Source organism: Alosa sapidissima, chromosome 3, assembly GCF_018492685.1.
Source record: "Alosa sapidissima isolate fAloSap1 chromosome 3, fAloSap1.pri, whole genome shotgun sequence".
Classification (NCBI taxonomy): domain Eukaryota; kingdom Metazoa; phylum Chordata; class Actinopteri; order Clupeiformes; family Clupeidae; genus Alosa; species Alosa sapidissima.
Genome location: NC_055959.1, coordinates 10135486 through 10150265, shown reverse-complemented (window position 1 = coordinate 10150265; position 14780 = coordinate 10135486). Strand labels below are relative to the sequence as shown.

General features: G+C 40.6%; 1 protein-coding gene across 1 annotated transcript; it reads right to left on the bottom strand.

Moving 5' to 3' along the window:
- Positions 1-587: 587 nt before the first annotated feature.
- b3galt4 (UDP-Gal:betaGlcNAc beta 1,3-galactosyltransferase, polypeptide 4) lies at positions 588-3736 on the bottom strand. The gene is made up of 2 exons (XM_042085970.1): positions 3283-3736; positions 588-2569 (listed from the first exon to the last, which is right to left on the bottom strand). Exon 2 carries the CDS (start codon positions 2354-2356, stop codon positions 1238-1240), a length of 1119 nt encoding a protein of 372 aa, XP_041941904.1. The 5' UTR covers positions 2357-2569; positions 3283-3736; the 3' UTR covers positions 588-1237.
- Positions 3737-14780: the final 11044 nt, after the last annotated feature.

The window sequence follows — 14780 nt, the reverse complement described above, 5'->3', positions numbered from 1 at the left end:
TGGTGTGTTACAATAACATGTTTTAGCATTAAACAAGCTATTAACTAATACAAATGGCAATGCAAAACACTGAAATGTTTCAACACTGAACCTTCTGAGGGATCTAACAAGGAAAGGCTTTTGGTGACTCAAATTCCAGAGTTGATTTCTTATCCATGACCTCAGCATTGTGCATAGCATGTTGAATGAAACCATTACTGTTTAGACAAGCTGTTGAATTTTTCATCACCTTTTCTTTCAGTATAGTGCATATAGGTCACAGAGACTTCATTAATGTAAAGCCTTAGCAAAGCCTGTTATGGCTTGTTATAACTAGTGATGCACCGATACATCAGCCTTACATTGGTATCGGCCCTGTTGACTGGTATCGCTATTGGCAAATTATATGACATTTACCGAAGGCAGTGGCTGATATTTATCTGTTAAGTCAAATCAATTCTGCACTAGCTAAATGTTCTGTGATGTGTGATAGTGCCATAAATGAAAGCCTTAAAAAAGGTTCAGTTATATTTTAAAGGTACTCTAAGCGATGCTGGGTAACGTCACTTCTGTTGACATTCAACAGAGCTAGCTCGCTACTTCCTCCCCCTCCCTCCCGTGCAATTGAAACTCTCCTAAACGCTCATCTCATCTGTGATTTGCTGGAACAGTTTTTTTTTTTTTTTTATGGGCTAGGTTTGCCCAGGTTGTTTTTGTTGCTGTTTCTGGAGCTTGGGCTGTCCAGAGAGATTGCGTTTTTTTTCAGTGTATTCAGGACATAGGCAGCTAGCGGATGGTGAGGTGATGTTTGCTGTAAGTGACAAAAAATGTTTTAGTCTAAAAAACGCGTGGCATCGCTTAAAGCACCTTTACTTTGAATATGTTTGTTTCCAGCCAGTAAAGGGTATAATTAACTACAAATCAAATAAATAAAACAAATACCAATATATATTGTTTATCGGACAAATTGTATCGGTATCAGTCCTGAATTTCACAAATCGGTGCATCCCTAACTATAATGAAAATGCAGTAATATACATTAAAATCCTGAATGTTAAGCTATAAATAGGAATTGTGATAATAAACAGTGATTTTCAATGCTACTGCTTGGTTTGTGCTTTTGCCTTCTGTCTTATCTTGTGCAGTATTGCATGTTATGTATAGTGAGTACTCCTATTTATGTGTTTTACATTGCATACGTCAGTCTTTCTATTGGGCACCATAACGTCGGCTCTCCTTCAACTCAGACAGCAGCCTGTTACCCTATCAGGGTCCCTAGCAGTGCTCGCACCTTACAGACCCCAAGAGAGGCCCGCGTGCCCAACCAAGAGCAGGGGGCGGCAGTGTGGACATCTGCCCAGAAGCGGACCATCTCTGACGGCATGACGTGGTGCACTGACACCATGGCCTGGTAGCAGCAGCGGCCGTAGGGCACAGCTGGCCCCCCTGAGAAGAGTGGACAGTGTGTGGGTACGAGGCCCGCTGCATGGGCACTCAGGCCAACAAACACATCCTCAGGGGGCAGAGGGTGTGGCAGGGGGGCGGCAGCAGCAGCCAGGCAGAGCTTGAGGACGGCAGGACGTGAGAGCACGTAGGCCGTCCCGCTACAGTAGTCTGGGAACACCGTGCCAGCGTAGGCCTGGGTAGGCATGAAATGCTTACTGGAAGGATCCCGGTTGGGCCTCACGCGCATGTGGACGCGGCCGAGATAGAGGTCTGCCGGCTGGCCGTCTGATGTCTTCTGAAGCGGATGGCTGTGGTCTAGGTAGCGCAGAAGAGCCGATGGGTTGAAGAGTACGTCGTCATCCACCTTGGCCACAAAGCGTGCTTGAGAGCAAAATCGGCGTACCCAACCAAGCATGGCCAGAGTCTTCAGGGTCAGATTGCCGTAGGAGTCCTGGAAGCGGCCCTGGACCAGGTCACCATTCTCTCGTGCTTCCACTACAAGCAGTTTGCCCATGGTGGGGTCAGCGGGCATGCCAACCATGAAGAGGGTTAGTACCCGCTTACCACGGACCTCCACCTCCCCTCCCCACGTGTCCCGGATGGCCTGTCGTGCCCTCTGATTGGCTGGGGCTGTTGTCACCATGGTGATGAGATAAGGCTTGGCACGCTGGCATACCAGGGGGCTGGGCATCAGCAGGTACTCCTCCGGCCGTGTGGGTGGCATACTCTGAGGTAGAAGCCCGCCCTGGGTAGGTTCTTTAACATGCCCGGTCATCCCCAGTGACGTTGCCCACAGTTCAATGGAGTCAATGAAAAGTAGTACCAGGAGGAAGGTGCCCATGATGCCACCACAGACAGCAGGCGCCACTCCAAACCTCCCACTGCGTTTGCCCAAACGATTTTTGCAGCCCCATAATCCCCGACCAACCATTGATCCTCTACCAGTGACTTGACAAGCAGCATCCACAATATACCAACCTTTCCTTGTCACTTAACGTGCCTGTTTAATTCCAACTCCACTCTGTTGTCATGTTGATTGGTAGTGGCGTAGTACACTCTGCAGTATACCATAGATGCCAGGGGATCTGTCCTATTTACGCCGTCCTCTCAGGCAGACAGTTCCACACAGTGACCGAAGGCTTGCCTGGAAAAAGGGAGAATCGATTGACTTTTCCAAACCTGTCGTTTCGTCGCGACGACTGTTTCAAATTTGAATGGAATGCCCAGAACTAGATATGTAAACTTTGCTCTTTTAGCAGTGGTCTGTTATCGGTTTGCGTTTCCCAACACCTTGTGTAGCCTACCGCTTTTCCCCAAATATCAAGTCTTTTAAAATAGGCTTTCAGTGTCCCATCGAGCAGCAAACAATCGAACACAATTTCATGGTTTATCCTTAACAGCCATTGGTTAACACTAGGAGACCCTATAGATAGCTGGCTTTCATGGCTACACAGATAATGCGAATGCTGTTTTAGTTTCTATATGTGAGAAGTTATTGAGAGTTGTTTAACAGGATGCTGCAGACTGTAACGTTGTTATTAACCCTTAAAGGTGTAGGTTTTTGAACATTCTAAGTTCCGCAACAATTGAAGGTTCTAAAATTCTATGTTGAATTCAATGAACCCAGATATTCTTTAGAACGTTCATTTCCCAACATTCCTGTGACGGTACTCCTTTAAGGGTTAAGGAGTAGCCTACTTACAGCCTCTTCTTTTTAAACGAATACAATGACAATATGAAAGTAGGCTATGCTAATTTAGGTCAACATCGATCGTAATGGTTATATCCAGCTATTTGTTCTAAAAAGATACAATTTGACTATCTCAACTAATCTTGGGTTACGCTACAGATACCTACCTTACTCGAGAAAACGGGTCGTCCTCGTATGTCCTGTGATACCCTCGTGGCGATGCTTCTGTTGATGATCCCGGCTGCCGCTACTGATGAAGAGACCTATCTTTTACTGTCTATGGAAGAGACACACTGCATCCAATGTTTCCATGCAAACAGATCGCCTCGGGCAGTGAAGCTCAGCACGGCCATTTGCGAGAATGTCTAGTAGGCTATACGTCACTTTGTTGCTGTCAGACAGGAATTGGCAGAATCGCGTTTTGCCTTATCTAACCGGTACAACAAGCTAACCCGGTTTTTATCCAAAAGCACCGTGTACATATTCTGTGGATAAATAAAATGCATCCCTTTGAGCATTCAGTCGAGCGTCTGACCGCTACAAAGTGCAAAACCGAAAATGAAGATACATTTAAATAGCTTCACTGTTATTGAGCCTATGCTTCCAAAATCACAACCTCCCTAGCAACATACTACTCCTGCTGATTATGGAAAAACTGACTATTTATAATATACTTTTTTGGGGGATAAAATGCAATAGCTTCACTCTCATTGAGCCTATGTGCTTCCAAAATCACAACACCTAGGGCCTCCCAAGCAACATAGTACACCTGTTATGGAAAGACTTCCTCTAGCGATCTATGGCCCGGGTGTGACCTTTAGCACGACCATTCTTATCTGGACTGTGACCAGTAGTCCAGGCAATCTGTGAGAAAAAATCACCCAACCCAAAACTAATTGCAACAGAAATTATTTTTGTTGTATTCAGTTCATGAAACCTTCCCATATCACATAGCCTACCAAAAGTCCATGAAAATCCAAGTGGTGGAACATTGTCAAAATTGGAATTATTTGTGCATAGGTCAATGGCGAAAAGCTGCACCTTTGGCAGTTTTATTGAACTTTCATAGCACAGGGGATATGTGAAAATTAGGTCAAATTCTTTCATAAAGGCATGAAACTTGGTGAACTTGTAGCCTACAGTTTGGAGCCCTGAACATTTTCAGATATAAAACCATTATCAAAAAACCCTAATGGTCGCCATGGCAACCATTAAATGTTCCACTATAACTCATTATATCTCCTGAACTAAACATGGTATCTCAGAACAAGTGATGCCTACAGGGATGAGCAGTATTTATTACATGTATTCCATATTTCAAATACAAAATATATCGTATATTCGTAATTTGTATTTGACTGGGATGAAAAAAGCGGCTTCGTATTTTGTATCAAAATACTTTATAGGTATGTATTTTTGTAGTTTAAAATATTGAAAAATATTCTTGGTAAAACCAATACTTTTGGTGATGTGATGACATCATAACTGACTGGTGCTGACTTAGAAATTTGCCCACACTTGTGATAATATTGAGATTCAGGAAGATGATCCAGTGCAAGTTGAGTAACTTTAGGCGGGTCAATATAGGGTTCAACATCAAAAAAATTGATACAAAAGTTTTTTTTATGGATTCTGGTACTGTTAGACATGCTAAATAACATACTAAAAATCTAGTAAAATCTGACCTTGAGAAATGATGCCCACCAAAATGGCTGCCAAGAGGTTAGAATGGCTATGGGCCCTATCATGACAGTCAACAGCACGGCGCAAAGCGTATAATCATCATGATGCAACACATATTTCTATTGTACACTCAAGTTTTTCGTCATGCCTGTCTCTTTTATTGAGCAATGCACCAAGGGGTGTAGCCATTAACGACCTAAAGAGGGGTCTAGCGCATTATCTAAAAATCGCTATCGTACACTACCTTAAACGCATTACGCCACTGACCAAGAAATACCTGGTCAGAAATCCATGGCGAGTTGTTTATATGTTATTTAAGAGTGCATTATCAACAGTGATGGGCGGGTGCACAACTACACCGTGCTTTACTCGTCCACAGGAACGTGCACCAGCGCACATCCATGCAAAACATTACAAATTACACGATTACAATGGAACATAATTATAATAAAGATATCAGGAAATACGTCTCACAATGAGTAGTTATTAACCATCATTTGCAAATTGTTAATGACAGTTAAAAGTGAATAGGCGAGAGGCACATATGGAGTACATCTAAAGACGCACTGTCACAAGATGTAAGCAACTCCTGCAGGATAAATGTCCTTAGGTTTCTTATTCAGTCATTTAAACACTATTGGGGTAAGTGTTGTCTTTTTCAGGCTATTTTGTCAATGGTAACCTATTGTCAGTCAATAGCGTAATTAACTGTTTTGTCGTTGACTATGACACCACAGAGAAGTTATAGTTTTACTTTGCCAATGAGTTTAAATAATAGACGAGTGCAGATGCGTTTATAGGCTATACTCTGCTAGGTTTTAGTAAAGCATGGTTTAGTGGAATACCTGTTCCACACGGTCTCAGCAGATTCCTTCAAATGCGCCGCTGACTATCACAATACTGATGCGCTGTTTGAAGTCCAACTCCTTGCTGTTAAAGGGAATGACAGATGTCACTCTCATTGGTTTAAAGGATGTTACGCCCAAAACACACCCATGACTAACTAAGAAACATAAGATCCACCTTTTTGTGCCAGGTGCCGGACTTTTGAAAACAAAACCACACCCAATGTGGACTGGACAAACCCCTAAGCTATTTGCTAGTGACCATGCGTATTAGGCAAATATAGCCCTATATCTCAATTACTATTCAGCCCACAGGGGTGAATCTGAGGACAAATGATGGTCAAAATAAACAATAATATGATTTTAAATGTTAACATTGAACATTTTGGAATGCTCTACCTTTTTCAGCGATATTAAAATCAATGTGTTTTAATACAGAGTAAATGCAATACAGGAATATGTACCATGTCCAAGGCATGGAGGAAGATAATACTTACCTGGTATTATATCTCATCTAGAGGGCATATGCTTTTAGAAAATATATAGTTTAGGGTGGTTAATCTGTTTTCCCTGGACATTATAGGCCAAAATGTATCCACTTTACACTAGATTCGCCTTTACAGAATAAAGGGCAATGTATTGTGCATGGCATGGAGGAAGATAAGACATGTTTTAAATTGTGTAATATCTCATCTAGAGGGTATATGCTTTCAGAAAATATATAGTTTAGGGTGTTTAATTTGTTTCCCCCGGACAGTATAGGCCAAAATGTATCCACTGTACACTAGATTCACCTATGCAGAATAGAGGGCAATGTGTTGTGCATGGCATGGAGGACGATGAGACATGTCTTAACTGGTGTTATATCTCATCTACAAGTAATATGCTTTCAGGAAATATATAGTTTAGGGTATTTAATCTGTTTTCCATAGACAGTATAGGCTAAAATGTATCCGCTTTACACTAGATTCGCCTATACAGAATATAGGGCAATGTATGTGCATGGCATGGAGGAAGATGGGAAATGCCTTAAATGGTGTTATATCTCCTCTAGAGGGTTTTGTGCTTTCAGAAAATATATAGTTTAGGTTGTTTAATTTGCTTTCCCTAGACAGTATATGTCAAAATGTGTCCGCTTTACACTAGATTCGCCTATACAGAATAGAGGCCAATGTATTGTGCATGGCATGGAGGAAGATGGGACATGTCCTAATTGGTATCATATCACTTCTAGAGGTTATATGCTTTTAGAAAATATATAGTTTATGATGTTTAATTTGTTTCCCTTAATAGTGCAGGCCAAAATGTATCAGCTGTTCACTTGATTTGACTATACAGAATAGAGGAGTATGTATTATGCATGGTATGGAGGAAGATGGGACATAAGTTGATTAATGCTATATTTCATGTACAGGGCATATGCTTTTAGAATATGTATAGTTTTGGGTGTTCTATGATTTTGGTAAAACCATGACCCATGCATAGGCATGAATTTTATTCATCTTAAACTATATTTATTAGTATAGCATGCACCTTTTGCTAGACGTCACAACAATAGTCACCTCTTTGGAGGCTAGCTGCAGTTATCTGCACCTTTCTGTCGAATTTGGACATTATCATGTCCATCTTCAACTTTGCCTTTACAATTTTCCTTCATTCATTCACTTACATAAACATACTGTGCTGTCTAATTACTGTTTTAGCCAAAATTGTGCAAAGTAAAGAGGGATCATACAGGCCCCTCTGATTGGACAGACAGTCTATCAGTCAACCCCCAGACAAGAGGTCAATAACTATACAAGTCTATAAGTCTTGGAAAATGATGGACTGATACTTTCATGTGATATACTGTATATGATTCAGTGACCTCTAAATCAGACCACCAAAAACACTTTCCTACTGTAGGCTGAATAATGCTTAACTATGTGTTTGTACAACTTTAACATTGTGGAACACGTAAATGCAAAAACACACTGGCTCTATTTAAAGACTGAACAACCATTTCCATTTATTCAAAGGGCCAAAATAAAAAAAATAGACACCAATTAGCAACAACCAGTCTGAAATAAGCCTGAAAAATGTACTAACTCTTTGGAAATAAAAGAATGTTCCTTAACAATGCAATATTCTAAAATTCCATGTTAAGTTAGATGGGGTCAGATATTCTTTAGAATGCTTATTCTACAACATTCTAATTAGTTTTGTCAGTACTTGCAGAAGGATAATGCATAAAACAACCCTCATTTTAACATATTTCCACCAACTGGATTTTCATGGACTTTTACTATGGTGTTTAGATCACCAATTTAAATATAAAAATGTGAAAATAAATTCTGTTGCCATTTGTTTTGGGTCAGACCTTACTTTGCCTAGACTACAGCTGTATGGAAGCATATCATTTATTCAAATGGAATACATTCTGCAATTGGCAATTCAATGTGCAATTTGGTCATTCAATTTTGAAATTGTAATTCAATATCCAAAGTGTCAGTAATGACTCTATTCAGTTTGAATTATTATGACTGCCGCGCCCCCGCCGGACTGGACCCCCAAAAGGAGGCGGCAGAGTGACAGTTTTCTGTGAATAACTCGAGAACAGTAGGGGCTAGGAGGATCACATTCTTTTTGTATGTTGGTCTTAAGGGGCCATGTCAACCCATCCCACATTCACTCATTTGATGTATAGCGCCACCTAGTTACAAATGACAAAGTAAAAATGAGGTGTTGTAATCGCAGGTATCTCTGGCTGACATGGTCAAAACTGCACGAAATTGGAGGTGTATGATCATTATGAGTTATGACACCCTCTGAATGCATGCCAAGTTTCGTGGAATTCTGTTCATGAGGGGCCACACAATAAATGAATTTATGTGTACATTTAGTGACTGTACACCAACTAGCCTATAGAGGGCCAGACAAAGTTTTCTGTCCCGAGAACAATAGGGCCTAAGATGACCAATTTTGTTTTGTATGTTGGCCTCCAGGGGCCATGTCAACCCATCTCATATCCACTCATTTGATGTATAGCGCCACCTAGTTAAAAATGAAAAAGCAAAAACATTGTAATCGCTGGTACACAAACACAAGCACAGACACACACAGGGTCGGACTGGGAACAAAATTCGGCCCTGGCAATTTTCTCCTGGACCGGCCCACTACTGGACCGACGACCCCCACACACACACACACACACACACACACAAGCCCACCGATACCAAAATCCCCACCTGATTCCCCCCCATAAATAACAAACACACAGTATCATGCTGTAGCAACACTTCATAAACTAAACCCAAACATTTAGATTTGGACCTATAGGTTATTATATAATCAGTATCGTCAACAATTTCTGTCAACTATGACGATCTCCATGCATGTTCAGTAGCCTATATTTTTCCTTTAGTCCTTTGGTTTAATCAGTGTTGGGCAAGTTACTTCAAAATCGCAATATATTATGTATTACTGTCATTTCATTCATTTGCATTGAGCTCAATGAGCATCAAACCAGCTAATAGGCTAACTGAAATAACACCCATGCCAATCTCTAGGTATGGTGAAGGGTATGTGATGATGTGTGGCTATTTTAATTCCAAAGGCCAAGGTAACTTTATCAGGATGGACTTATGACCCCTGTATTTTAAGGAAGAACATTTATTTATTTATGATACATTATTCATTCACTAAGAAAATTGGTGTCCTTAAAGGTCAGATTACATCTTTATAGTTGGCCAATCCAAACTTTTCTCATCTGTTGTTCCTCATTGGTGGAACACACTGCCAGTTCCTACAAGGGCAGGGACATCCTCCATTTTCAAAAAACTCCTGAAGACCCAGCTCTTTAGAGAACATCTCTCATAGCAACACTTACAACAAGTCTTACTGATCCTAGCACTCACCAGCCGTCTTAAACTGACAAGTAACTGTTAAAAACAGCGCTCACTGATGCACTTATTCTTACTGTAATCTAATGTTTTTAAATTGTCCTAAAATTGTTGAGAATTGCTCTAAAACTTAAAAAGTTTACCATGTTGTTAGTCGCTTTGGCTAAAAAAGCGTCAGCCAAATGTAATGTAATGTAATATGATGACATACTTAAGTTAATACTGTATTTCACCAGTTAGGGCACCAAAATGGCCAGTAGCTGCACTGTGTAGCCTATCTTAACATGTCTAAGTTTTGGGTTACAATATACAGGTAGTGGGCTCTCTGTTGATTTTAACGAGTAGGCCTAAGCCTAAAGTTACAGCATTTCTATCACAATTGACCAGACTTTGACCTTTTGTCTTCTTTAAACAAAATTCTGGCTATGATTGTTCCTTGTATTGCATCATGAGCCATCACTGCACCTATTGCATTCTACTGTAGCCTTAAGCCTAGCTCAGTCATTATGTTGTACCACATCACCCTCCATTAGAAGTGCAATGAGCTGCATTGAGCATAATAAACTGCATTTAGAATTCCAAATCCATATTTCTAGATATTTTGGTAAAAGTAACTTAAAAGTAAAACAATAGTAGTGTAATGCCTTACAATTCAGAGACAGTAATATTATAATGTAATGAATTACTTTGAAATGACAGTAATAAGTAATACATAATATATTACGATTTTGAAGTAACTTGCCCAACACTGATTAAACCACATGTCACTGCTTGACTAAATGAAAAATATAGGCTACTGAACATGCATGGAGATAGTCATAGTTGACAGAAATGATGATTTGTGCCAACATGTTGTAGAAACACAACCACATAGGCCTATTTGGTGCAAATCTTCTACATTGGTTATAGTCAGAGATTTACATTAACTGTAGGCTATCACAACAAGTGTATACTTAACGTTTTTGCCCAAGTTTGTGTGCCGTCATCACATTTTGCAAAATTAGGCTACCTTCGTTACTAACCTAGTTGATACTTTATACGTGCATCGACTCGCGATTGATTGTGCATCTAATGTAACACTCGGTGGAGAGACTTCCACTTCCCAAGTTCCACTTTCACTGTCGTTGTGAGCTAAAAGGCTACTATATGGGGAATACTTTGAAGTTCCTTTGGAGTCAACATGAATAGGTTTTCTTTAACCTGTGCTACACTTTTCCACCAAGTTGTGCGAAAATTGTAGGTACCCGGAGTTTTTTTTATGTTGACAGACAAACTACAGTAGCCTACATGGTGCAGTAAATGGAAGCTCTTCGTAGCGCGTGTAACTTACGTCTATAAAAACAATATATTTATGGAATAAAATTAGACACCTCCGATTGCTGTTTACGGTTAAACTGCGATGATGTGAACACCAGCCAGGGCACTTATATAGCCTAGGCTACCATGCATGGACTCGTAGGCTATATTTCCCCAAAAAACAAGCGGCTGCTTGGACAAATCCACTTGAGGGGTGGGGCAGGGGGGCGCGATCGTACACTGTAAAAAAAGATTTGTTGACTCAACTTAAAAATGTGTAACCTGGTTGCCTTGAAATTTTAAGTTGTTTGGAAATCAGATATTAAGTTGACACAAAGAGACAATTCAGTTCTCTCAACTTAATGTTGAAAGTTCCCTTAACTAATGACCTGTTCAGTCAACTAAGGTTTGTTTGTAAACACAACATTCAATTTAGTGGATCCAACTTCTAATTATGCATTGCATGAACAAATGGCTGTGTGGACTCAACTCCAATCTACATCAGTTCAACAACATTATATAGTGGGGCTAATGTGCATTTTCAAGTTGTCTTGACTAAGCTTTGTATTTGTGTTGACTTCATTGTGTTTGTTGTACTAACATATCAAGTAAGTTGCCTCGGTTGCCTTGAAAATCTAAGTTCTTCCAACTTTTTTTTTTAAGTTTACACAAGACAAGAGTGCGAGATAAGATTAACAAAAACATTTATTTCACACATTCAAGTGTTTCACACAATAAGAAACATTGCTAAAACACAGCATCAACATTTTTTAGTATTATCTACTCTGATCAATATCCATCTGCCTTTCAGGATTCTGCCAATATAAATCAGAAGCCTTACTGTTAGTGCGGCTGTGTGTGTGTGTTGTGTGTGAGAGAGAGTGAGTGTGAGTGTGTGTGAGAGAGAGAGAGAAGGAGGTGTATGTCTGTGTGAGAGAGCATCTGTGAGTGAGTGAGTGAGTGAGTGAGTGAGTGAGTGAGTGAGTGAGTGAGAGAGAGAGAGAGAAGGGTGTATGCGTGTGTGTGTGAGAGAGAGAGAGAGAGAGAAGGGTGTATGCGTGTGTGTGTGTGTGAGAGAGAGAGAGAGAGAGAAGGGGGGTGGGGTATGTCTGTGTGTGTGTGTGAGAGAGACGGAGAGAGAGAGAGAGACAGACAGACAGTGTGTGTGAGATAGCGAATGCATGAGTGCGCAAGACAGAGGCAAAATAGCAGAAGATATATGATTGAGATACTGAACAAACAACTCTCAGGACTTCTAGTCCACCTTAGCATTGACAGCTAATATTTACAAAAACATTTATTTCACACATTCAAGTGTTTCACACAATAAAAAACATTGCTAAAACACAGCATCAACATTTTAGTCTTATCTACTCTGATCAATATCCATCTGCCTTTCAGGGTTTTCTTTTCTGCCAATATAAATCATAAGCCTTACTGTTATAGTGACTGTGTGTGTGTGTGAGTGTGTGAGAGAGAGAGAGAAGGGGGGGTGTATGTCTGAGAGCGTCTGTGTGTGAGAGTGTGTGTGTGTGAGAGAGAAGGGGGGGGGGGGTATGTCTATGGTATGTCTATGTGAGAGAGCGTCTGAGTGTGTGTGAGTGTGTGTGTGAGAGAGAGAGACACACACAGTCACAGTGTGTGAGAGATAACGAATGCCCGAGTGTGCAAGACGGTGGCAAAATAGCAGAAGATATATGATTGAGATACTAAACAAAACAACTCTCAGGACTTCTAGTCCACCTTAGCATTGACAGCTAATATTTGTAAAACCGTGTGCTTACCAGAACATGCAAGGTTTGACAAAGCAACATGATCTAAATGAGAGGCTATTTGAGTGAGTAAATAAAAGCTTTAGCAAACTTAAAAGACCGGAGTAGCAACTCCAAAGTATAGCCAATAAAACTTTTTTAGAGATATAACATAACTGTGTGCTTTCCAGAACATACAAATCAACAAGACAAGATTTTTAGTTTCACAGGCTCATGGGCATGAGCTTGTTCCGGAGTCCATTAACTCTTGAAGAGCAAGTGTCTCCACCAATGTTCATTATCACCTTTTGTATTACCTCAAACATGTACTTGAGCCCTTTTGGGTAATGGATGTTGAAGACATAGAGCAGACCCATCAGCAGGGCGAATGCGTTGGGCACATCCCTCAGGTCCCGAAGAACGACATACTCCTCCAGAATCAGTGCAATATCAATCATCTCCTTGGGGACAGGGCGTTGAGGATCCTCCTCTGTAACCACCAAGATTCCGACGTCCATTCCTTTCACTGCCTCACTCTCTTCGGTTGGCTACACAACAAAGTAATAAGAATAGATAGCTAATCAGCATTTATTCCTCAACACATGAACATTCCAGATGCATTGCAAACTTGGGTATAAAAATATCTGCTGCAAACTAATGTAAACTTATGTAAACGGAAGAAATTCAAATTCAAATACATTACACTTTCAAATTAATTGAGCAAGGAATCCCGTCTCTGCAATTTTGAATAATTCACTTGTTCTCCATTTAAGCAGATGTCTTTCCACATGTCCGGATTCTTATAACAAGACATATTTTCTAGATATCCTATAACTACAGGGTCATGACTTCATTTGGGTCAAAAAGATTGAGATTAGCAAGTGATATGGATTTCAGAGAGACATTGATTCCTCACATACCTTACACATCTTGAAGAAATGGGAGGGATCCTCTTTCAGGAAATGGGACAGGCCAAGGAGAACAACTGCTCTCTTCTGTTGATTTGAGTTCTGGACAATAGAAGAGTAATGCAGACCAGAAAGGACATCAGTGCTGCAAAAGTACCTTTAAAAGTTTGGGATCCCCCTATAGCAAATATTGCTATGAACAGCACATGAAGACATTGTCAGAGTAAGAAAATGATTTTAATGTAAATTACAACTTTGTAATTCAAATGTTGCCTTCATCAAAATAACCACTTTTTGCAGCAATCACAGCCTAGAATACCTTAGGCATAGCCTAGAAATCTAGACGCACCCTAGCGGCAGCAAATGTAATTTGCAGCCAGGGTAGTCTAGCAACTCTGTTGACTTGCGAGCTGGAAAAAACAAATTTTGGTCAGGCCAATCACATTGTGTATAGAGTCGGTGGACGGGCTTAACATAATGACAGCAGAGTTGCTACGGTTCTGCGTGAATTCCCCGCTACTTGAAAACAACTAAGATGGAGGCTGCTGCTGGCGAAAAGCACGACTCGAGTTAAGCTTATTTAAAGTTGGCAAAAGTTTGATCAACTAGCTCTGCTGGTGGGAAAACACATGGGACTCGTAGTTGTAGTGCCACTCTATTGCGTGCAGAGGGAATTTGAAAGACAATCCCGCCCCTCGGATTGAACATTGCAATGGTTAGTTCCCAGACCCTACATATTCATGTGGGTCCCGTTCGTCAGGCTACCTTAGGCATTCTAGCTGTCACTTTTTCTGGGTAATCTGATGGTCCCCAAAACCCTCAAGCTGCCTCTATTTGTGCTAAGGCTGTAACTGCTGCAAAAGGTGGCTATTTTGATGAAGGCAACATTTTAAGTACTTTAGATTAAAATCATTTTCTTACTCTGATGTCATCATGTCCTGTTTATGTTATCATTTTGTTAGGGAGATACACATACCAATCTTTTCAGTGATATACTTTGTTTGTGGCTATGGCTTTCCTATATGCATTGTAGTTTAATGGGCACATTCTCCATTCATTCTGATAGACACCTGCACTTACTAATCTGAAATAGATGCTTAAACAGACTTGGCCTAAAAGGACAGTCAACAAGCAAGGAAACGATTACTTACATCATCATCTAGAGACTCAACAAAAGGCTGAAGTTCCTTGACACTCTGCAGTCTCTGTCTGTACAGACGCAGAAACCTAGGGACAAACTCATCTAGGCGGTCAAAAAACGGTTGCTTCAGGTTCGTGGAGACAATCCGCCTGAATTCTGC